Genomic DNA, 25,543 nt, shown 5'->3' with positions numbered 1-25,543 from the left:
TAATGCAAATCAAATGTCTCCCTATCGTGGCAGCGATGATCCAAATGGAAACCAGAAAAGTCTCCACACTGTCTCATGTCTACAAAAGCCATCCCAGAAATTCCAGTTCCCCCATTTTTACCAGCGCCGGGATGAACTTGCCCTTGACGAGGGTTGCCTTATGTGGGGATTGAGAGTTGTTGTACCATCCAAGCTGAGACCTGAAGTGTTGGGGGAGCTATTTGTGGTCATCTAGGCGTGGTTAAAATGAAAACTTTGGCTTGAAGCTTTGTCTGATGGCCTAGGATAGATCAACAGATTAAGCAGCTCGCCATGCACTGTTTGGGATACCAACATGTCCAGAAGATGCCAAGAGCAGTGCCTTTCCATCTCTGAGAATTATCTGCATTGCCCTGGCAGGGGATTCATGTGAATTTTGCCAGACCGTTCATGGGCACGAATTTCTTGGTAGTAATGGAAGCAGCTACGAAGTGGCCAGAAGTGTTCCCAATAGCCTCCACTACAGACTCACACACTGCTGATGAGCTGAGAAGCCTCTCCTCAAGGACTGGTGTTCCAGAACACTGGGTCAGTGACAATGGACCACAGTTTACTATGGAACAGTTTCACTCATTCCTGACAATGAAAGGAATAAAACATATTACATCTGTACCATACCACCCAGCTGGAAATGGCTTGGTGGAAAGGTTTATTTGGAGTTTAAAGAACACACTGCAAGCAACGTCAGCAGAACACACTACACTGAACCTGAACCCTGAAGCTCACTAATTTCCTGCTTGCATATCGCAATGCAGCTAGCTCACTCCACAACCAACAACTCACCAGCTGTGCTGTTCCTGGGTTGTCCCTTGCGTTCACACTTGAATTTCCTCAAACCCATGTGACCATTAAGAACTGAATTAGGCCATTTGGTCCATCGAATCTGCTCTGCCATTTCAACATGGCTGATCCAATTTTCCCCTCAGCCCCAATCTCCTGCCTTCTCCCCATATCCTCTTGAGGAGGATTTAAACTAATTTGGCAGGAGCTGGGAGCTGGAGTGTAGGGACTCAGGATAGGAAGGATGGTAAAAAAGCATGCAGTCAGACTGTCACAAAGGGCAGGCAGATGATAGGACATAATTGCAGCCAGCAGGGTGAGTATCAGTGCATTAGGGATGTAGAATCAAGAAGGGTTGCAAATGTTTTGGTCCTTGACATTTGTTATTTTATAAAGCAGTATGCTTCACATTATGTATTATTTCCACACTAAGAAGAAATCCCGTTGTATAATTGTATATTTATATAAATCATATATTTGCTAAGACTTATGCTATGTGACTATGGAGTACTGTGTGAAAGTCTGAGGCACATGTTAAAAAATCTGTAAAGTGAAGGTGCTTTCAAAAATAATGAAATGAAAAGTTTCTGAATATCAAAACATTGCCAAAAAGAGCAGTAATCAGCAAAGAAATGAAATCAAATCAATATTTGTTGTGACCACCCTTTGTCTTTAAAACTCTTAGATACACATCTGTACCATATCACCCAGCTAGAAATGGCTCGGCAGAAAGGTTTGTTCAGAGTCTAAAGAACACACTTCGAACAATGTCAGCAGAACACACACTGACACAAACAAAAACTCCCCAAGTACCTACTTGCATATCACATTGCAGCATGCTCTGCAACCAACAACTCACCATCTATGCAGTTCCAGGATACTCCCTTGTCCTCACGCTTGGATCTCCTCAAACCCAATCTCAGAAGGAGTATACAGGACAAACAGCTGAGACAAATTGAGGTTCAATGTTTTACTCCTGGATAAGCAGTCTTGGCAAGGGACTACAGAGCTGATCAGAAGTGGGTACTTGGAAAGATTAAGGACAGAACTGGACCACTCTTCTACACAGTGAAGGTTATGTCTGGTGTCATCTGGGGACAACACATCAATCAGCTGAGGAGAGCAGAGAAGAAAGGTCTGTAATGCTTTCAGAACCACTTCCTGCAGTCCCAGAGTCAGCTCCTACAACCAGCATGGAGGAGACCCAAAACGCAAGACTGTTTCACAGTCATGTCTCACCTGCCAAGCAAAGCGACTCCCCAATCAGGAAGGACATTATCCCACAAGAGTAAGAAATCCTCCACAGAAATTAAGTATTTAGGCCTTAATAGGACAATTTAAAATTTACTATGTTGTGGATGTTTATGTGCGTGTATTATTGTATTGTATAGCATATTGTGGGTGTATGTACGAAACCCCCTTTTTACCACGTGTCTCTAGAGATGCGGCTTGTTAGCCCCTTGCTAACAGCCACCGGACTCTGCGCTGAGAAAATCACCTTTCTGCAACTCTGTTTGTCCAAGGTAGATATGAATTGCTGTCAAATCTGTGAGGCTGGGATGTCTCGCCCACCCGAACCCTGATTTGCGTGAATACTGAGTAGCTTACTGCTCTCATGCAATCAACCCGCAGCAAAAAATAACAGACTGCACACTGTGAACAGCTATAAAGAATGTGTATTCATGAGTGTTAATTTAACCAGTCATTAAAGAAAAATAAACAAAAGGGCCCATCATAATTAAACAGTCAAATGTGCACGTAAATTGGAGCTCATCTTGAAGTTGTCCTTAAATCACGCACAGGACCCTTGGTGTACTTAAGAGCACACACCTCCTTCCAAATATCACTTGAAGTCCATTTCGAACAAACAGGCTCTCCCAAAGGAGTATTGGTCCTTCCTCCTTAAGCCATTCATCTGCACAATGCTCCTTGTGCAATGGGGATGGCATCTTCAGCCACCTTCCCTCGTCTTCTCCCACTAAAAAGACCTCGACCCACACCAGTGTCTGTCACCAAAACCTCTCCACCCAGCGTTCTCTGAAACCTTCTCCCAATTCCATCATCCTGGTTGGCTGACACAACATTCCCCTTATCTTAACTCAAACCCAAACAGGCTGAAAGCAGAACAGAATGCTAAAATGAAATACATACAGCAAGGCAGTAAAAATTTCAACCAGGGAGTTACATATATATGATTAAGCACTCTTTGCTGTTTACATAACTCATTATGGGTAATATGTAAAAGTGCATGAATAACATCATGTCATACGTGTGCTCCTCACTAAAGTAAAGACGGAGTACACATGTTTATCCCCAGATTCCTCATGTTTTTATTTCTTATTTAGTTTTACATAACAGTGAAGAGGTACCAATCAAACAGACTGCTTCGTCTGGAGAGCGTGATAGAGTCATGGAGTACTACAGCACAGAAACAGGCACTTCAGTCCATCTAGTCCATACTGAATCAATAACCTGCTTAGTCCCATTGACCTGCACCCGAACCATAGACCTCCAGACCCCTCCCATCCATGTATCTATCCAAACTTCTCTTAAATGTTGAAAGCAAATCTGCATCCAACCCTTCTTGTACTGGCAGCTCGTTCCAAACTCTCACCACATTCTGAGTGAAGAAGTTTCCCCTCATGTTACCCTTAAATATTTCACCTTTCACCCTTAACCCATGACCTCTAAAAGTAGACTCTCCCAACCTCATTAGAAAAAGCCTGCTTGCATTTATCCTATCTATACCCCTCAAAATGTTGTATTCCTCTATCAAATCTTCACTCAAGCTACATTCTGGGAAATAAAGTCCTAACCTATTCAACTTTTCCCTGTAACTCAGGTCCTCCAGTCCTGGCATTACCCTTGTAAATTTCATCTGTACTCTTTCAATCTTAATATCCTTCCTGTAGGTAGGTGACCAAAACTGCACACAATACTCCAAATTAGGCCTCACCAATGCTTTATTCAATTTCAATATAACATCCCAAATCCTGTACTCAATACATTGATTTATGAAGGCCAATGTGCCAAAAGATTTCTTTACAACCCTATCTTCCTGTGACGCCATTTTCAAGGAATTATGGATCTGTATTCCCAGATCACTCTGATCCACTGCACTCCTCAGTGCCCTATCACTCACTGTGTAAGACCTGCCCTTGTTGATCCTCCCAAAGGCTTTGGGGACATCAGAAGGTGAGCCTCTTGCCACAGGATACTCAGTCACTAACCTGCTGGGTCAGTTATTAAAATCTCATTGAAAGTAGTAATTGCTTGGTACTTTGTACCATGAATGTTACTTGCCATTTATCAGCCCAGGCCTGAAAAAATTACCTTGCCCTGCTTGGCAAGCATGAACTGCTTAATTTGGGGAAGAGTTTATGCTGTGCTTAATATTAAAATGCAACATAGTAGTCATCAACCATTCTACAAGGAAGGAAAATACTTAAATTCTATTGGTGCTTTTTAATTATTTTCCAGTTAGACCTGTCAGGAAGCGCAGATGCCAGAAGAAAATCTCATCATACTCAACTGTAATCCCAAATATGTTTAATTAACACTTTATGATCAGTTCACTTACAGAGAAGAAAAGCGACCATGATGAGACATTAGAGAGCATTCTGGTAAGGAATATAAGAAAAGGCAAGAACGAAAGAGAAACAGACTCCAGAAGGTACCACAATCAACAGAAGCCGTTCATGATGTCTTACCAGCAGAGGACGATCTGTGAGGCCGGTCATAGTTACGTGAGGGCTATAGGAGAATTTTAGAGGACTGATTGGCTGCATTGTTTTACTTGCCGCTTCTTCTCTCTTCAAACTGGATAGCCACAAAAAGTAAGTCAATCTTTTGAATGTTGCAATGACAACTACAAATCCTACACCATTATAAAAATTACAGTAAGAGCTCACATCAGTGTGTCCAACTTAAGTTACACTTTTAAAAGCTTTTTAGTCATTCATCTCATGGTTATTTGTGGGATTTGAAAATGGCTGTCACATTTGAGAAAAATATTGTGCATTATGGTGTTTTAAACCGACATAAATATTAGACATGCAGAAAGCCAGTCAAGTAGTGGATACTACATAAAGCAATTATGGAACACACACAAAACACATGAGAATTCAGCAAGTCAGGTAGTACAGTATCAAGGGGGGAATAAACAGTCAACATTTCAGGCCTAGACCCTTCATCAGAATCCTTCATTATGTTGTAATTAATTTCACATATATTAAAAAATATTTGGGCATATTTAATCCACTATAGCCAGCAAATAAACAAATAAATGCTCCTTTGTGCAATACGAAAGAAAATTGCTTTACATAGTATCCACCTTGAGCCCTAATAACCCAGAAACATCAAAATGTCTTCAGAGGTACAACTAGTCCAGACAAAAGTTTGTCAATATAGAGAGTTCCCTCAAAACAAAGGCACATGAAATGCTGATTACTTAAGTGGTAAAGATAATAGATAATTAAACTCTTCTTCATTATTACTCTTCTTAAACAACCTAGCCACTGAAGGCACACAAGGTGGATGGGAGTTTAAAGTTTCATCAGAAAAATGTTGATTCTGATAACATAATGCTAGATTCAGTGTCAATGATATAGCCAAATCTTGGAGCTACTCAATTACGTTAGTTTGTAGTGAAAGAATATTCTTTTATGGAGCACTTACTAGAATTGCAGGATGTCAAGACCAGTTAAGTTCAGTCACAGTTGTGATGCAAATAGCCACGACTGCTTACTTATACACAGTAATACCAATTAACAAGTAAATGTTTAATAATTCACAAAAAGGGCTGCCCCTCTAAAAAAGCATCACTTCCTCAATCCTGAAGATCAGTCTGTGAAAATTCAGGGACCTAAGTGCATGATTGAGGAAAAGATACAAGCCTATAATGAAATACACTGAATATGGATTTTTATTGTTTAATTTTTGATTAGGTTTTCCATTTCAGCATTTGCAGTTTCTTTCCTTTATCAAATAATCCCGATTACCAAGTGAAGATCTTTCAACCAAATTACACATCTTTCAGATAGACATTTGTCCCAGTGATCCAAGAATTTCCTGGTTCTCTCCAGAATTCCAGAGCATTCTGAAACCTCAGGAAATGCTTTACAGGGATGTGCATGTAAACAACTCATTATTTCCATGATAAGAAACATGATTATGATCCAGTATCACTTTAACAATCACAGATCATTAATTAAACCAGATCTTTACTCTCCTTACCTGACATTGTACAATGGAGGAACCACCTCCCAATGACCCCGTCGTAGATCAATAATAGGTCTGTTGGGAATTGCATCAGATGTAACCAACAATCTAGAAGAGTAATGTGTACAAAGGAGAAAATAATCAACATATAAAATAAAATAATAATATGGTCCTCTGACTGAATGGGAAACATGATGAAAACCTTATGAACTATTCAGTGTAAATAGATAATTGGCTGAGCTCCTGTTCCCATTTTCTTTAAATGATGTGGTAATGAATAGAAAATCAGTTTTAAAAGAGTATACTTTCTACTGGACAACCCCACCCCCCACACAACCATTATAACTTTAATATGGTCTCCGGATCAAAACACGAAGTGAGAAAAAAAATTTTCCCACAAGGAGGAACAAAAATTTGGTCTCTTGAACTCTCTCAATCAAAAAGCTATGGACATAGAAGGTGACTTGGAAGTTTCAGAACACAGTATGTGGACTTTGTGATTAAGGTTGGATTAAAGGACATTTAGCAAATATTCGTGAATGGAACTGAGGTACACATTAATAATTATTTAATTCAGTGGGGGTAAAGGGTCAAGGAACCCTTTCTGACCTTCTGTTCCACAAAAAAATTAAATAAACATACCTGGGCAGGTTGGATGGGGAGTGCACCTTCTGTCCGTCATGCTGACTCGTTGAAAAGGCATGTTGATGAACATCACTAGCCACAGGATTCTCCCATCCTGGCTGGGGAACAAGGTTAAGTTGCATTCTGATGCGATTAAAACTGCAATGGAATAGGTCGATCAGGGGCTTTCAGAGTAAAAGAATGGTTACAGCATAGAAGGCAGCCACTTGCCCTTTTCATATTGTAACAGCTTTGTACAAGAGCAATCCAGCTACTACACCCTCCAACCTTCTGCCCAAAGCCTAAGAATTCTTTTATTGGATATTTATTTAACTGCAGTTGAATTAGACTCTTTACTACATTTCACATTTTAACCATTTGCTGCATAAATAAATGTTTCCTCATTACTCAGTTTCTTTTGCTAATCACCTCATTCTATGTCCCCTGGAACTTCAACCCTCTGTCAATGTGAATTGTTTCTTCAAATATCAAATTTCAATGAAAATTAATTATCAAAGTATATGTACTGTACTTGTTCTAATTCTGATTATTCTGGCATCTTACCCTTCCTTTCCAGTCCTGAAGGTTCTCAGTCCAAAATGTCAACTGTTTATTCATTTCCGTAGATACTGCCCAACCTGCTGAGCTGTTGGTCTGAATTTCCAACATCTGCAGAGTCTCTTGTGCTTACATGTACTATATGTCACTATACATTACCCCGAGATTAATTTTCTTACGGGCATTCAGAGTAGATACAAAGCATCTATAGATTTGCTGATGATACAACCATTGTTGATAGAATCTCAGACAAGAGAGTGTACAGGAGCAAGATATGCCAACTAGTGGAGAGGTGTCACAGCAACAACCTTGCTCTCAACATCAGTAAGACGAAAGATCTGATTGTGGACTTAGGGAGGACAAGACAAAGGCACACACACACACACACACACACACACACACACACACACACAGAGGGATCAGAAGTGGAGAAAGTGAACAGTTTCAAGTTCCTGGGTGTCAAGATCTCTGAGGACCTACCCTGGTCCCAACATATCAATGCACTTATAAAGAAGGCAAGACAGCAACTATACTTTAGGAGTTTGAGTGTATTTATTGACATACATCTTTTCAAAAACTTCTATAGATGTACTGTGGAGAGCATTCTAACAGGCTGCATCACTGTCTGGTATAGGGGGGTGTTACTGCAAAGGATCGAACGAAGCTGCAGAGGGTTGTAAATTCAGTCAGCTCCATCTTGAGTACTAGCCTTCGAAGTACCCAGGACATCTTCAAGGAGCGATGTCTCAGAAAGGCAGTGTCCATTATTAAGAACCTCCAGCACCTAGGACATGCCCTTTTCTCACTATTACATTCAGGTAGGAGGTAAAGAAGCCTGACAGCACACACTCAGCAATTCAGGAACAGCTTCTTCCTCTCTGCCATCCGATTCCTAAATGGACATTGAACCCGAGAACACTACTTCACTTTTTTTATATTATTTCTCTTTTTCTGCACAATTTTTAATCTATTCAATATGCATATACTATAATTGACTTATACTTATTTATTTTTTCACTTTCTCCTATATTATATATATCACATTGAACCGCTAAGTTAACAAATTTCATGACACATACCAGTAATAATAAACCTGATTCTGAAACACAATAGTTGATGAAAAACTACATACAAGACAAACAACCAAAGTGCAAAAAAACAAGTTGTGCAAATACAAAAAGGGAAAACAAAATAATAAATAAATAATAAATATTGAGAACCTGAATTGTAGAGTCCTTGAAAGTCAGTCAGACCCAGAGACTGAAGTCACAGGGTCACAAGGGGGCTGTGGGAGTTCAGGAAGGTACCTCTGTGTTCTGGAACCTGCCCCACCACTTTTTGTACTGCAGATCTCTTTAGTCCTGTGCTTTTAGAATTGTTTTTATGGCTTTTAATCTATTGGTTGGTAGCTTTTTGGAATTCCAAAAAATCTCTCCGAAGGCCTATCCAATTATTTAAATCATACCATATCAACTAAATTTCCACATCAACCCTGTCTACAATTTTATCAGAAACCACTTCAGTTAGACATTTTGCTCTTCCCCTCTGCAGGACTGCTCCCTAAATAAACATTATTTTGAGTCAGCTTATGAGGGAGTGGTGTACTGTTGGAAGTAATCACTTTTCTGAACTAATATCTTTCATGTGTTTAAAAGATCCCATACCACAATTCAAAGAAAAGCAAGGTATTTCTCAAAATCTTGAACAATACTTATCCTACGGCCAGCAATTAACAAATCAGGTTACTAACACAATACTCTTTGCAGGACCTTGCTGTATACAAATTAGCTGCTGTGTGTCCCATAGTACAAAACACTTCAAACTGTCCAATGTACAAAGAGCTATAGTACAAAGTAATAACTCAAAAGTTTAACTGTAAAGCACATTGGGAGATCCTGAGGTTGTGACAAGTGCATACAAAGGGTACAATCATAATTTGAAATATTAGATTATGCATTCTGTAGAAGTTTAGGAAACAAAAGGACACCAGGTCAACAAAATGGGCAGATGTACAACAAATGAACTTCTATGACATACTATGAGACACAAGACCCCAGCATCTAGGCTATGCTTGCTTCTCGCTGCTGACATCAAGAAGGTGGTACAGGAGCCTCAGGACTCACCAGGTTCAGGAACAGTTATTACCCCTCAACCATCAGGCTCTTGAACTGGAGGGGATAACTTCACTCACACCATCAATGAACTATTCCAACTGAGTTGGACTCACTTTCAAGGACTCTTCATGTCATGTTCTCAACATTTGTTGTTTAATCCCCTCTTTTTATATTTGCATAGTTTGTTGGGTTTTTTTTGCACATTGGTTGTTTGTCTGTCCTGTTGGGTGTGGTCTTTCATTGATTCTATTGTGTTTCTTGTATTTACTGTGATTGCCTGCAAGCAAATGAATCTCAGGGTTGTTGGCATATATATGCACTTTGATAATAAGTTTACTTTGAACAAGATGTTTTGGCAGCTATAAGTAGCATAATGTAAATGGTACAAAATAGGAGCTGAACTGAACCCAAAATAAAAACTTCTGTGTATATTTACAAATTTATCAAATAATACTGTCAAAGAATGGCAAAAATAACTTATTAAAGAGCTGTTTTCCCCTTAAGAGCAGAGATGGGAAAAATCAGTTCTTATTCACTTCTCACCAGGTCAAGCAGTATCTATGAATAAAGCGTCGATGTTTAGGGCCAAGTCCACATGAAGGGTCTTGACCAGAAACGTCGACTCTATTCCTCTCCATAGATGCTGCCTGTCCTGCTGAGTTCCTTTCATATGTGACACTTCTCTCATCCTGCGTTAGGGTGAAAAATACAAGAACATCTGCAATACATCTAAAATGCAACGCATTGGTGCTCCACTATCCCAACAAAAAGTCTTAAGCATTTCAGGAAATGCAAAAGAGGATTTTCTATCTGTGTAACGGCGGAGAAGGAGGCGGAATACGTCTTGGAATCTTTACATCACAGCTTGTAACAAATATACTGCAAGAACAACATTCATTTCGTACCTTTCTTGCAAGTCATCCCAGGTTTCCTCAGTTTTATAAGATGCCATGAGTTAAGATTTCAAACCGGAGATGAAACAAATCGTATGTACTGAAGTTTAGTACAGAGCATATACTGAAACTTTTAAAAAGATCATTGGGCGATGGGCATCACTGCCACCCGAAGTTTTAATAATCTTCCTTTACCCTGGTGGGAACGTCTTGAACCGCTTATTTCCAAAGTCGTGTCCTAGCGATAATTTTCATCTGATGCTATGTACTTTAAAGCATTACAATTTTAAAATACCGACTTAAGCACCTGTAATAGTAACACGTCTCCAGGTGCTTCACAGTAGTGCAATATAACACGCTGGAACTTCACATCTTAAGTCTTCCACAGTCTATCACACTCGAATTCATCCCCTTCCACCACCCAATGCAAATCTGTTGCGTGTGTACGAATCGGCTGCATCGACCATTGCAAGGAGAACACGCTTCAAAGTTTCACTGGCCGGTAAGGTTATCCTGAGTGTTGAAGAGAATTGTTCTGTGATTATAATATATATAAGGCCGGGATTTATCCGTTGGCTTGGTAACCGACGTCTGTTTTAAGGAGTTTAATCCCACCAGCCTGGAACCCCATTGCTTCACACACACAAACTGCGATTTCCGGCTATAACTCGACTCTCGTCTCCAAGTCCAGCCACCGACAAGAGCAGGCCCTGCAGTGTTCCGTTACCTTGGCGACGGCCCCAGTATCGAAGCAACGCCAGGTTCCTGACCAGCACCTTTTCTTTCGTCTTTATGGCTTCTCTTTTGTCCCTCTCTTCTTTGCTGTAGTTTCTTTCTCAACTGGGTTTAAAGTTTTTAATGTTCTTATTTTCTGTTCATTGTGTAATATCTATGCAGAGCTCATCAATTCATGGCAATTAAGACTCCCGCATTCGCTGTCCTTCGGGCGATTTTGGAGTCTCCGGAAATTAAAGATTAATTTCCAATACCCCATTGCAGGTAAAAAAAAGATGTTTGAAGTGATTGGGGATTGGACTTATAATTTCCTCCTTCATTTTCTTTTTTTTTGCTGTTGGAGACTGGTTGGCAATGCTGATTAACTTGATTGAATGATTTTTTTTCAACAGTGTGGTGAAATTAATAAGTGCTGTATATTCAGATTTGGTAACTTTAAACACTGTCCTCTAAAAAATAAGACTATCAAGTATGCAAGATCCTCTGTCTTAATGTGGAATCCCTTTTCCTTTATTTTCTTTGGAACCACCTAACAAAAGTTGGGTCCCTCTCCCCCTATATCTATCTATCTGTTTCTCTCTCTCTCACTCTACAGGAGGATGAGGTGAGGACAGATGTGCACGAAATGGAAGAGATGCAGGTAAGGGCAGCATTGATGGTGGAGGAAGTGAAACAGAATTGAAATGGGAGGCCATGCAGGAGATGGTGGTCCATGGCCTCTTCTATTGCCACAATGAGTCCACACTCAGGTTGGAGGAGGAACACCTTATATTCCACCTGGGTAGCCTCCAACCTGATGGCATGAACATTAATTTCTTGAATTTCTGGTAATTACCCCCCCCCCCTTCACCATTCCCATTCCTGTTTCCCTCTCTCACCTTATCTCCTTACCTGCCCATCACCTCCCTCTGGTGCTCCTTCCCTTTCTTACATTATTTCTACCCTCTCCTATCAGATTTCCCCTTCTCCAGCCCTTTATCTCTTTCACTTATCAGATTCCCAGCTCTTTACTTCTACCCCTCCCCCTCTCCCAGTTTAACTTATCACATACCACCTTGTACTTCCTCCCCTCACCTCACCTTCTTACTCTAACCTCATCTTTTTTTCCAGTCTCGATGAAGGGTCTCAGCCCAAAATGTCAACTGTACTCTTTTCCATAGATGCTGCCTGGCCTGCTGAGATCCTCCAGCATTTTGTGTGTGTTGCTTAGATTTCCAGCATCTGCAGATTTCTCGTCTTTGTTCTACAATTCTTCTAATGTTCTCTGAAAGTTGTTTTGAGCGAGGCATGGTGCACATAAACGGAACTTTCTTGAGAAGAGCAGGTTCTGTCAGTAACCTGACTTTGTGTGTCTTTTTTTTTATCGGGCAAGGCACTTCTACAACCCATACCTCCAAGCTCATCTCATTGATTGGAATACCTAACTCCAAATAGTTTTTGTAGAAGGCATTACCCCAGAGGGTCACTTTTTTTTTAACCTAGACCATGTTGTTTAAATGGTATACCCAGCATTGATGAGAAGAAGTACAATTGTTAATGTGTTATTCGTTTAGGCAGATTGTGTTTGTCTATTATTGTGACTTAGATGAAGATCAGACCACATTTTATGAGTAATTAATGCAGAAAACCAGGTAATTGCAAAGGGTTCACAAACTTTTTCTTGCAACTGTATAAAACACGCATACACACACTGTTGTCTCCCAAGTACCACATCTCTATTTAAATGGTTCCCTCATGCAGAATGAGTTTGGGACAGCATCTGAGAATTCTCCAAGCCCCAACTAAATTCATCCCTACAACAATGTCAGTTTAGATCAGGAGAAGGCCTTTGACAGAATAACACATACGTAAGTATATAATGGAGAAAATTTTCAAAATGAGCTTTGGGGAGGAAATCCATAACTGCTCTGCAGAATCATCAGTAGAAATCTTCCTTTTCAAATCTGGAGTAGACAAGGCCGTCTTATTTATGTGTGGTATATTATGAGCCTTTTGCCAAAACCGTCAGGGCGAACACAACAGAGATGATCCCTGCTAATCCAGGCAGCAACACAAGTCAAAGTCTCCAAAGACAATTTCACCTTCTGCTGTTCAGATCCACTGATTTCACGGACAATTCAGCTTTGTGACTTGTTTGAGTTGGCCTCAGGGTCCGAGACAACTGCAGAACAAAAGATATTATGTTCTTTGGCTGCTGGTCTAACTGATCCTTTGTTCCCTTCACCATCAATCCAATATGTGAAGGTGCAGGGAATTTGGTTCAGACTGGGACATGCAGCAAAAACTGACTACAACAAATACTGTAGTCAGAAAGAGAATAGTCAAAAAATGCTGGAAACATTTTGTTATTATGTCTGTGGAAAGCAAAAAAGTTAATATTTCAGGTTGAAGACCTTCTATCAGATTCACAAGAGAAAAAGTGATTTTTTTTGTTAACAATATTTTAGAAGTGAAGTGATGCCTGAGATAACACTGGTCTTTAGTTTTCATCAATAGTAAAAGTGAGAGTAAACTTGTGTAATAATGTTGTAAGATATGAGGACTTTCTCTGTTAAACAAACCAGAACGGTATTTTTTTTTCCAAATAGCAATAGACAGGAAAAAGCTGATATAATAACAGAAGGTGTTCAAATCATTCAACAGATCAGACAGCATCCGTGGAAACAGAAACAATGTTAGAGTTTCAGGTCAAAGACCCTCCATCAGAACAGCCGAGAAAGGGCATGTGAGGAATGGGTAGAACAATAGAAGCATCTCTAATAGTATTGTGAAATAAGCTGTTGTTGAAACCTTCTAGTTGGCAATAGGCTGATGTTCAAAGGGTCATTGTTTTCTTAGAAATGAGTCATTGAAGACTAATATTCAGGTGCTACTGAAAACCAACAGATGGCAATTTTTGAAAACCAACAGATGGCAATTTTAAAAAAGTCATAAAGAAGGAAAAGATGGTGTATGAAGGTATGCTAGCCAATAATATTAAAGAGGTTATCAAAAATTTCTTCAGATATATAAAGTGTAAAAGAGAGGTGAGAGTTGATATTGGATCCCTGGAAAATGCTGTTGGAGAGGTAGTAATGGGGGATAAAGAAATGGAAGACAAATGGAATAAGTATTTTACATCAGATTTCACTGTGGAAGATGCTAGCAGTGTGCAGGAAGTTTGAGAATGTCAGGGGACAGAAGTGAGTGAAGTTGCCATTACAGGAAAAAGTGCTTGGGAAGCTGAAAGGTAGGCAAGTAACCTGGACCAGATGATCTACACCCCAGGGTTCAGAAAGGTGTAGCTGAAGAGATTGTGGAGGCATTAGTAATGATCTTTCAAGAATCACTAGATTCTGGAATGGTTACAGAAGACTGGAAAGTTGCAAATGTTACTCTGCTCTTCAAGAAGGGAGAGAGACTGAAGAAAGGCAACTATGGGCCAGTTAGTCTGACCTCAGTGTTTGGGAAGATGTTGGAGTTGATTGTTAAAGATGTGGTTTCAGGGTACTTGGAGATACAGTACATGATAAACAAGGCTGAAGTCAGCATGATTTCCTTAAGAAGAAATCTTGCCCAACAAAACCTGTTGGAATTATTTGAAGAAATATCAAGCAGGATAGACAGGACAATTGGTGGATGTTATATATTTGGATTTTCAGAAGGCCTTTGTCAAGGTGCCACACGTGAGGCTGCTTAACAAATTAAGAGCCCATGGTATTACAGGAACAATACTGACATGCTTCGAGCATTGGCTGATTGGCAGGGGGCAAAGTGTGGGAATAAAGGGAGGCTTTTCTGGTTGGCTGCTGGTATTCTACAGGGTTTTGTGTTGGGCCTGTTTCTATTTACGTTATATGTCAATGATTTTTGGATGACAGAATTGATGGCTTTGCGACCAAGTTTGCGAATGATACAAAGATAGATGGAAGGGCAGGTAGTGGTGAGCAAGCAGGCAGGCTACAGAAGGACTTAGACAGATAAAAAGAATGGGCAAGATTCTCATGGGATCATGAGAATGGGAAGATGGAACACAGTGTTGGGAAGTGTATGGTCATGCACTTTGGTAGAAGAAATGAAAGCATAGATTATTTTCTAAATTATAAGAAACTTCAAAAATATGCGGTGCAAAGGGACTTGGGAGTTCTCGTGCAGAATTCCCTCAACGTTAATTTCCAGGTTGAGTCTGTGGTGAGGAAGGCAAATGCAATGTTAACATTGATTTGGAGAGGACTAGAATATAAAAATAAGGATGTAATGTTGAGGTTTTATAAAGTATTGTGAGCAGTTTTGAACCCCTTATCTAAGAAAGTATGTGCTGACATTGGAGAGGGTTTAAAGGAAGTTCCTGAAAATGATTCCAGGTTTAAAAGCCTTGTCATATGAGGAGCATTTGATGCCTCTGGGCCTCTACTCACAGTAATTCAGAAGAATGAAGGGTGACCTCAGTAAAACCTATTGAATGGTTAAATGCCTTGATAGAGTGGATGTGGAGAGGATGTTTCATATGGTGGGGAAGTCTAAGACCAGGGGACGCAGTCTCAAAATAGAGGGGTGTCTTTTTAGAACAGAGATGAGGAGGAATTTCTTTAGCCAGAGACTGGTGAATCTATGGAATTCGTTGCCACAGGTGGCTGTGGAGGCCAAGTCACTGGGTGTATTTAAGGCAGAGGTTGATAAATTGTTATTAGTTAGGGCATGGAAGGATATGGGGTACACCAGGAGAAGGGATTGAGAAGGAAATGGATGAAATGGTGGAGCAGACTTGAGGGACCAATTCTCCCATATCTTCTGGTCTTATGGTAAACAAGAGATGATGCCATTGAAATTTCCAAAATTCTCAAAATTAAGAAGGATGATTCCCTTGCTCGAGGATTTCAGAAACAGGGATCACATTCTAAGGATAAGGGTGAACCTTTTCAGACTGAGATAAAGAGAAATACTTGGAAGATGTGACTCATTTGAATTCTCTACACTGGAAGGCCATGAAGAAATATTCACTGATCTCAATCATAACAAAGACCAATAGATTTCTGGATATTAAGGGAGTAAAAGGACATGGGGATAGTAGAGAAAATTGGAACTCGGGTAGATTAACTATCATCTTGATAACTGACAGAGTCGGTTCTAAGGATCAAATTGCTCACTGTTACTCATTTCCTGAGATACGGCCTGTAACCCAGACATGACATGCACACTGCATCAATTTTAAAATTAAAAGTGAATTTGTAACTCAAACATAAAATCGCAGAAACTTCTGCGGTCAACCTTAGTGTAATGAATGTTAACCTCTCCAAGTCCAACACCCACCCCGCCCCCCCCCCCCCCCCCCCCCAATCAGTCTGCGCACGCGTAGTTCATTCAGTAGGATGTGACGTCTCGGAAAATGGCGCTATCAGAGAGTATTGCGGCATTGAGGAGAAGGCATCTTTAAATCACATATAATTTCCCACTTGGAAGATCGCGGATTTTGTCCATTTCTTTGAGTGACATTTCGATCTAGGGTAATGGATGAAGATACGGCGAAAGAAATGAGGGTGAGTGAGGCGCCAACTTTTCAGGGAATAAGGTCGAAATATGCACCGGATGTCCCGCCCCGAAGAGTTGATTGGCTCCGTGGTCGTTCTGTCCGTGCCGCTGGGAGAACGTCCGGGGTGCCCTCAAATTACCCTGGGCTCTCCGTTTCAGTGAACGGCCCTCGTTTCATTCTCCTCTTCCCTGCATATGCGCACATACACTATTGCTTTAATCAAAAACTATATCGAAACCCTTACTACTTTCCTAACATGTTCCTGTCGCAGCCCTCACCTCACTCCTCTGTCTCTTTGGTAAGTCTTTCTACTGTCAGCCCTGATCTCATCCTCTGGCGTGTCTTCCTCCTATCTTATTTGCACGTTCTTCCCCTGCCCCCCCCCCCCCCCCCAACATCATTCCCTGGCACATCCCCTGTCGCAGTCCTCACCTCCTCCCTGGCATCTGCTTCCTCCAACACATTGGCACATCCATCTTTATGCCACGTTGATATGTCTTTATTCACTTCTATTTCACCTCACCTCCTCCTTTCGTTTTCTTTTTGCCTTTTACAGCCTTCCTTTGCTACTCCTCCAGAATCCTTACTGGTGTTTTTGTGAAATGTGCAGATTCTCCCTGTAATCTGATTTCTTCCCACATCCCAAAGATAAACTGGTTGGTAGGTTAGATAGCCATTAGCAGGAGTTGATGAGAATGTGGGGAGAATAAAAACTGTAATTAATGTAGGATAATTGTAAATGGTTGGTTGATGATTGTGCAGACCCTGTGAGCTGAAGGGACTATTTGTGAAGTGTCCCTGACCTATCCCCTTCCCCTTCATTGCCATTTTCTTTTCCCACACATCCAACCCCTGTCTTCCTCTCTGGCCTGCCCCTTCCCTACCATATCTCTAACCTGTATGCCACTCCCATTCTACTCCATTACTACTCCATCTTATTATATTTATCCCCCTGACATTCCATATTCTTGCTGCGATGTTGCCCTGCTATTACACAGAAGGTCCATTCATGTGCCCCCACTAACTTACAGGTTGACGCACATTCCCCACACCAGTGGATACCTGTTCCCTTCAGAGCTCCCCCATCAATATAATTTCTACCCCTAAACCTTTGTCCTGTTTGGTAATCCTATCCTTATCTAACTCCTCATTCTCCCATTCCCTTCCTTTACAACCTCCCTCCCCCACCGCATGTCCTGCCACTGCTGCCACCTCCTACTCCCTCACTGCCATGTCTTTGGCCCTTCCACCATGTTAAAGACCCATGTCCATACCCTCTTCCCATGTTATTGGTTTGTTTTCTCCTGTCATTCAGGGCAGAGTTTGTCAAGTGCATCCAGGACCGATTCCTGTCACTGTATGTTGACAGGCCAACTAAGGGTGAGGAAGATAAAGAATGGTAGGGTGAAGGAACCATGAGTGACAAGTGAGGTGAAGAATCTAGTCAGATGGAAGAAGGCAGCATACGTAAGGTTTAGGAAGCAAGGATCAGATGAGTCTATTGAGGTATATAGGGTAGCTAGAAAGGAGCTTAAGAAGGGACTGAGGAGAGCAAGAAGGGGGTATGAGTAGGGTAAAGGAAAACCCCAAGGCATTCTTCAATTATGTGAAGAACAAAAGGTTGACAGGAGTGAAGATAGGACCGATTAGAGATAAAGGTGGGAAGATGCGCCTGGAGGCTGTGGAAGTGAGCGAGGTCCTCAATGAATACTTCTCTTCGGTATTCACCAATGAGAGGGAACTTGATGACGGTGAGGACAATATGAGTGAGGTTGGTGTTCTGGAGCACGTTGATATTAAAGGAGAGGAGGTGTTGGAGTTGTTAAAATACATTAGGATGGATAAGTCCCTGGGGCCTGATGGAATATTCCCCAGGCTGCTCCACGAGGCGTGGGAAGAGATTGCTGAGCCTCAGGCTAGGATCTTTATGTCCTCGTTGTCCACGGGAATGGTACCGGAGGATTGGAGGGAGGCGAATGTTGTCCCCTTGTTCAAAAAAGGTAGTATAGACCAGTGAGCCTTACGTCTGTGGTGGGAAAGCTGTTGGAAAAGATTCTTAGAGATAGAATATGGGCATTTAGAGAATCATGGTCTGATCAGGGTCAGTCAGCATGGCTTTGTGAAGGGCAGATCGTGTCTAACAAGCCTGATCGATTTCTTTGAAGAGGTGACCAGGCATATAGATGAGGTGGATGTGGATGTGATCTACATGGATCACATGTAAGGCATTTGACAAGGTACCACACGGTAGGTTTATTCAGAAAGTCAGAAGGCATGGGATCCAGGGGAGTTTGGCCAGGTGGATTCAGAATTGGCTTGCCTGCAGAAAGCAGAGGGTCATGGTGGAGAGAGTACATTCGGATTGGAAGGTTGAGACTAGTGGTGTCCCACAAGGATCGGTTCTGGGACATTCGTGATTTTTATTAACGACCTGAATGTGGGGGTAGAAGGGTGGGTTGGCAAGTTTGCAGACGACACAAAGGTTGGTGGTGGTGTGGATAGTGTTGAGGATTGTCGAAGATTGCGGAGAGACATTGATAGGATGCAGAAGTGGGCTGAGAAGTGGCAGATGGAGTTCAACCCGGAGAAGTGTGAGGTGGTACACTTTGGAAGGACAAACTCCAAGACAGAGTACAAAGTAAATGGTAGGATACTTGGTAGTGTGGAGGAGCAGAGAGATCTGGGGATACATGTCCACAGATTCCTGAAATTTGCGTCACAGGTAGATAGGGTAGTTAAGAAAGCTTATAGGGTGTTAGCTTTCATAAGTCGAGGGATAGAGTTTAAGAGTCACAAGGTAATGATGCAGCTCTATAAAACTCTGGTTAGGCCACACTTGGAGTACTGTGTCCATTTCTGGTCACCTCACTATAGGAAGGGTGTGGAAGCATTGGAAAGGGTACAGAGGAGATTTACCAGGATGCTGCCTGGTTTAGAGAGTATGCGTTATGATCAGAGATTAAAGGAGCTAGGGCTTTACTCTCTGGAGAGAAGGAGGATGACAGGAGACATGATTGAGGTGTACAAGATATTAAGAGGAACAGGTGGAATGGACAGCCAGCGCCTCTTCCCCAGGGCACCACTGCTCAATACAAGAGACATGGCTTGAAGGTAAGGGGAGGAAAGTTCAATGGGGATATTAGAGGAAAGTTTTTCACTCGAGAGTGGTTGGTACGTGGAATGCACTGCCTGAGTCAGTGGTGGAGGCAGATACACTAGTGAAATTTAACAAACTACTAGACAGGTATATGGAGGAATTTAAGGTGGGGGGTTATATGGGAGGCAGGGTTTAAGGGTCAGCACAACATTGTGGGCTGAATAGCCTGTACTGCGCTGTATTGTTCTTTGTCATTCCTTATTTTTTTTAATTGGTACTCCCAAAGTACTCACATCAATTGATGTTGGCACTGGTGTTTTTGTGGCTCCATTACCCTTTTACCCAAATTAATGATCTCTCTGGTCATCCAAAACTGGTGTCCTCTCTTTCCACAACCCATCATTGGCTTGTATCTCACCATGCAAACCTTTCACCTGGTAACACACAAAATGCTGGAGGAACTCAGCAGGGCAGGCAGCATCTATGGGAGAAAAAAATACAGTCGATGTTTCGGGCCAAAACCCTTCGGCAGGACTGGAGGAAAAAAAGCTGAGGAATAGATTTAAAAGGTGGGGGGAAGCAGAGAGAGAAACACTAGGCGGTAGGTGAAACCTGCAGGGAGAGGGATGAAATAAAGAGCTGGGAATTTGATTGGTGAAAGAGACGGAAGGCCATGGAAGAAAGAAAAAGGGGGAAGAGCACCAGAGGGAGGTGATGGGTGGGCAAGGAGATGAGGTGAAAGAGGAGAAAGGGGATGGGAAATTGTGAAGGGGAGCGAGGGGCTATTACCGGAAGTTTGAGAAATCGATGTTTATGCCATTGGGTTGCAGGCTACCCAAACAGAATATAAGGTGTTGTTCCTCCAACCTAAGTTTAGTTTCATCACTACAGTGGAGGAAGCCATGGATGGACATATTGGAATGGGAAGTGGAATTAAAATGGGTGGCCACTGGGAGATCTTGCTTGTTCCGGTGAATGGAGTGTAGATGCTAAGTGAAGTGGTCTGCCAATCTACACCATGTATCGCCCATGTACAGGAAGCCACACCAGGAGCATAGTAAATGACCCCAACAGGCTCACAGGTGAAGTGTCGCCTTACCTGGAAGGAACGTTTGGGGCCCTGAATGGCAGTGAGGGGGGGAGGCGTAGGGGCAGGTGATGCATTTGTCGCCAGGAGGGAGATCAGTGGGGAGGGACGAATGGACGAAGGAGTCGCGTAGGCAACAATCCCTGTGGATAGCAGAAAGTGGGGGGTGGGGTGGGAGAGAAAGATGTGCTTGGTGGTGGGATCCTGTTGGAGGTGGCGGAAATTTCGGAGAATTATGTGCTGGATGCGGAGGCTGGTGGGGTGGTAGGTGAGGACAAGAGGAAACCTAATCCTTGGTAAGGTGGCGGGAGGATGGGGTAAGAGCAGACATGCGTGAAATGAAAGAGATGCAGTTGAGGGAAAGGAATCCCCTTTTTTTTGAAAAAGGGAGACAACTTCCTTCATTCTGGAATGAAAAGCCTCATCCTGAGAGCAGATGCGGTGGAGATGGAGGAATTGAGAGTAGGAGATGGCGTTTTTACAAGTAGCAGGGTGGAACGAGGTGTAGTCCAGGTAGCTGTGAGAGTCTGTGGGTTTGTAATAGACATCGGTAGATAAGCTGTCTCCGAAGATAGAAACAGTGAGGTTGTGGAAGGGAAGGGAGGTGTCAGACATAGACCTGGTTTCCACTTGGTTCCTTGTCTTCAACCTGCTTTGCCTGGATTTTCTTCCTCCCCAGCTAACTGCCCTCCATAACTTCATTTTCAAGTTGATGTGTTTACCAATCCTTCCTTCATTTATGGCAAACCAACACCTATGGCAAACTCTAAGTCCTATGATTCTTCTACACCTGCACCCTTTTGCTGTTTTTTGTCTTCCATTACTCAAAAATCAATAAGGCACAATTTCAAAGAGTACTGACATTTAATAGTACTGATAAGAGGTTTGAGAACTGGAAGGCAAATAGGGAGCAACACATACAAATGCTGGAGTAACTCAGCAGGTCAGGCAGCATCTACGGAAATGAATAAACAGTTAACATTTTCGGCCGAGACCTTTCATCAGGACTGGAAAGGAACTGGGAAGCTGCCAGAATAAAAAGGTGGGGGAGGGGAAGGAGGATAGCTGGAAGGTGATGTGTAAAGCCAGGTGGGTAGGAAAGGTCAAGGGCTGGAAAGGAAATAGGGACTTATATTGCAATTGGACACTTGGATGCCTTATGGTTCTGATGGGCATAATTAAGTTTGCCTTTTTACTTAAAAGCTGTTTTCATAATAAACTGCATATTTCAGTTCTATGAAACTTTTATTTATAAATAAGTCCTTGTGCAGAACTGCTCAAGTCATTGTACTTGAAGTGCCCCCTCCCCCCACCGCCACCTCCACTCCCCCCCCCCCCCCCTTGCTTAACTATTGTCACTTTTTGTAATTCCTATGTCTTGTCTGTTGTTTCGTGGAAAAATTATCTTTTGAGCCACTTGGGCTGAAAAACTGAGTCATTACAGGGGGAGGTTCTTTTGCATGGATAAGTGCTCCAATTTTGCTTTTATCTGCCACTTACTGGCACTGAACTTAATCTCCTGAGACTTTGGAAAAGTTGTAGAAGATGTCAGCAAGTGACTTGGTGAGCTATTGATTAGTGTTAAGTACAAATGTAAGGATATCTTTATGTGTTTAGAGACTGGAATGTTATTTTTTATAAAAATGGAGGAAATTATTTAATTTAACTGAATTGCACATTTCCTCCCTAGAGATTAAGGGGTTAGCCTATGAGAGGAAAGATAAAGACCCAGGTGACCCAATTCACTGGAATTCAGAAGAATGAGAGGGAATTTTATAAAAACATAAAATTATGACAAGATGGATGCAAAAAAGTCAGAACTAGGGGACATAGCCTCAAGATTCAGGGGAATAGATTTAGGACAGATGAGGAGGAACTGTTTTTTTCTAGAGAGTAGTAAATCTAAAATTTTCTGCCCAAAGAAGCAGTAGAGGCTACCTTAATAAACATATTTAAGATAGCATTCGTTAGGTCTTTGTATTGCACTTGAATTAAGGGTTATGGGGATGAAATGGGTAGGTAGAGCTGAGTCCACGACTAGATCAGCCATGATCTCGTTGAATGGTGGAAGAGGCTTACTGGGTCAAGAGGTCTACACGTGCTCCTATTTCGTATGTTCTTATGTAAAATATGGAGAACATTGTAACAAGTAAATTGTTGGACGTGTCCAAATTCAGCTTGAAAGTTCTGGAAATGTTCTTTTTAATTCTTACATTTGTTCATCCAGAAACTGAATACCAAAATGAATTACCAAAAACATTGTTACCGAGTCATGAGTTAATTTAATAGAAAATATTTGGAAGAAAGCAAGGATTGAGAATTGTCATGTTCAGTGAGAGCTGATTGTGGGATGGAAAGGAGGGGCTGAAGGATGTGAATGATTAACCTTTGCAAAGTATTTCCCTCCAGAAAAGGTCTAAACCAAAGGGTACTGAATCAAGTCATAAGTAGTGGGAATCTGCAGCTTACTATCTGAAAGTGTGATGGAGGCAGAAAACCCACCATAGTTAAGATGGACATTGATGTGGGTGGCATCATTTTAAACAATAAGGCCAAAGACCAGGAGCTAGAAAGTGGGAATATGCTGAATAGCTTCCTGGCTGGATTGGGGTGATGAGCTAAATGAGCTCCTGTGTCATTGAATTTTTATAAATTGAAGGGAACTGGGTTGCTTTTTAATTTTATAAGGACAAAGAATGTGACATTCAGGATAAAGATTTGTGAGTGCAAGCTAATATTTAGGTCATAGAAAGAAAGGAGCATGCATATCTCTTAACTTTACATCATGACTTTGATGCGGTTTGACAGATGTATGAAAGGACAGAGAATAGAGGAATATAGACCATGGGAGGCAGGATTAGTTTAAATTGGTGTCGTGGTCAACATAGACATGCCTGAAGAGCTTGTTCCTGTGCGGTACAGTACTGTTCTCTGTAGCAATAGTGTGTTCAATAGTTTTAAATGTATTGTTACTACACAAAAACAGGTGTTTACTTAACACTTGTGGAACTACCAAGTTTCTCAGTGTTACAGCAAAGGGGCGTACACTTGAATTATAATCAGTCATGTAAAGTAGCAAAATGTAGTATCCAATTTGTGCCCTGAATGGTTCCACAATCATATGGTACTAGCTGGATGTTTTGCCTTTAGTCAAGTTGATTGAGTACAAAAATTGGTTAGCATACTAAGAACTCATTGCTCTTCAAATAGTACAGGAGGCTCTTTTACATTATCCTGAGAGAGTAGGCAAAATGTTGGTTTAATAGAGCTTCTGAAAGACAGAATAACAAACAGTAAAGAGCTGAATTTTTTTAATGATTAGATGATAAAGCAGATTGTTTCAACCATTTGGAGATTCTGTGGAAAAAAAATCAAACAGTTTACTGAGGAGTAATTTAAAAGAGGAGTAAAAACTTCTTCATACAGAGGTTAGAAACATAAAATAGTGCATATCTGTTTACAATACTCACCCCCTCTATTACCAGTATACCATGTACCATCCATGAAATATGCTACACTAATTTGCCAAGGCTGCTCCAAGCACTCAGCATCTAAGAACTAGAAGGATAAACCTCATTTGAAGCAGGAGGAAATGCAGGATTATGGGCAGAAGGAGCTGTGTAGTGAAATTAATATTGTAGATTAAATTATCTTTTTTTGCTATAAATGCCTGAACTTCTCATGACACCCTTTATTATTGATGAATTATTTTTGTAGTCAAATGTATGAGTTTATGTTTAATTGTCATTAAACCATACACATGAATACAGCGTAACCAAGCAGTGTTCCTCCAGGACCTAGGTGCAAAACTCAGTCCCAACAATTACACACAGCACGTGTTGCACATACAACATACAGTGACAGAGAAATATATAGCCCGAGTCCCTGAGTGTCACTGCTTGTAGATTGTTGGTGCATGGGATGTTGGCCTAGAGCCACGTTCTGCAAGAGCAAGCACGTTGTGTATGGTGTGTTACCACAATGTGCAATGCTATCTATTTAGTGGCTTTAAATAAAGAATGAATATTGTGTCAAATAAGAAATGAAATCACACTGTGTGGCGCAAATGATCTTTTATTTGTACCAAACAAAGAAATTGTGCCTCATTTTATTGTCTGATCCAAAAAGCCTAGCCTAGCTTCTGTGTTCCAGTGTGGAGGAGAGTTCAAACCCACTTAATTGATCCACAGTAACATATTGAGCAAAGGGTGGAGTGCAAGTTGATAGCTCTCTGAAAATAGCAAATAAGATGGCAAAGAAGCTGTATAGCATGCTTGCCTTCATCAGTCAGACAATTGAGTATAAAAGGTGGGAAGTCTTGCTGCAGCTGTATAAATCTTTGCTTAAGCCACATTTGAAGTATTGTAAAGTTCGGGTTGCCCCATCACAGGAAAGATGTGGAAGCTTTGGAGAAGATGGGGTCAAGGTTCACCAGGAAGTTAGCTAGATTAGAGAGAATTGGCTGTAAGGAAGGTTGGACAAACTTGGAATCTTTTCTCTGTAGTGTCGGTGTCTAAAGGAGGCCTGACAGGAGTTTTATGAAATTGAGAACAACAGATAAGATGGATAGAATCTTCTTTTCCAGAATGGAAATGTTAAATACTAGAGATTATTAGTATTAGGTGAGAGAGGGACAGTTTCAAAGTATTGTGTGAAGCAAGTTCTCATTTTTTAAATACAGAGTGGTGGGTACCTGGAACGCATTTCAAGGGGGGGGGGGGGAGTTAGTTTAAGAAGATATGATAGTGAGTTTTAACAGGCATTTAGACAAGTACATGACCATGCAGACAATGGAGGGATATAGATCAACATGCAATCATAAATCATGTACAAATAGATGGGTTTAGTTTAGTCTGGCTTTATGGTCTGCATAATTGTTGTGAATCA

General features: G+C 41.3%; 2 protein-coding genes across 8 annotated transcripts in view; one reads left to right on the top strand and one right to left on the bottom strand.

Moving 5' to 3' along the window:
- The window catches only part of LOC132385167 (uncharacterized), a 72,451-nt gene extending 61,229 nt beyond the window's left edge, over window positions 1-11,222 (bottom strand). For all 7 annotated transcript variants that reach the window (XR_009509102.1, XR_009509103.1, XM_059957002.1 and 4 more), the window contains exons 1-4: window positions 10,241-11,222; window positions 6,682-6,822; window positions 6,055-6,147; window positions 4,530-4,638 (exon numbers count right to left, since the gene is read on the bottom strand). Coding sequence is in view for 5 of the 7 variants with exons in the window: in XM_059957002.1 (XP_059812985.1) it covers window positions 4,530-4,638; window positions 6,055-6,147; window positions 6,682-6,822; window positions 10,241-10,287 (390 nt within the window). In the remaining 2 variants the exon portion in view is untranslated. The remainder of the gene's footprint in view (window positions 1-4,529; window positions 4,639-6,054; window positions 6,148-6,681; window positions 6,823-10,240) is intronic.
- A 5,099-nt stretch (window positions 11,223-16,321) lies between these two features.
- Window positions 16,322-25,543, top strand: part of hmbsb (hydroxymethylbilane synthase, b) — a 37,390-nt gene continuing 28,168 nt past the window's right edge. The window contains exon 1 of the mRNA XM_059957007.1: window positions 16,322-16,479. Coding sequence (XP_059812990.1) covers window positions 16,450-16,479 — 30 coding nt within the window. The 5' untranslated portion in view covers window positions 16,322-16,449. The remainder of the gene's footprint in view (window positions 16,480-25,543) is intronic.

This window comes from Hypanus sabinus, chromosome X2 (assembly GCF_030144855.1).
Source record: "Hypanus sabinus isolate sHypSab1 chromosome X2, sHypSab1.hap1, whole genome shotgun sequence".
NCBI classification, from domain to species: Eukaryota; Metazoa; Chordata; class Chondrichthyes; order Myliobatiformes; family Dasyatidae; genus Hypanus; species Hypanus sabinus.
Note: the sequence above shows the minus strand (reverse complement) of the source record. Positions and strands in the feature narration are given on the sequence as shown.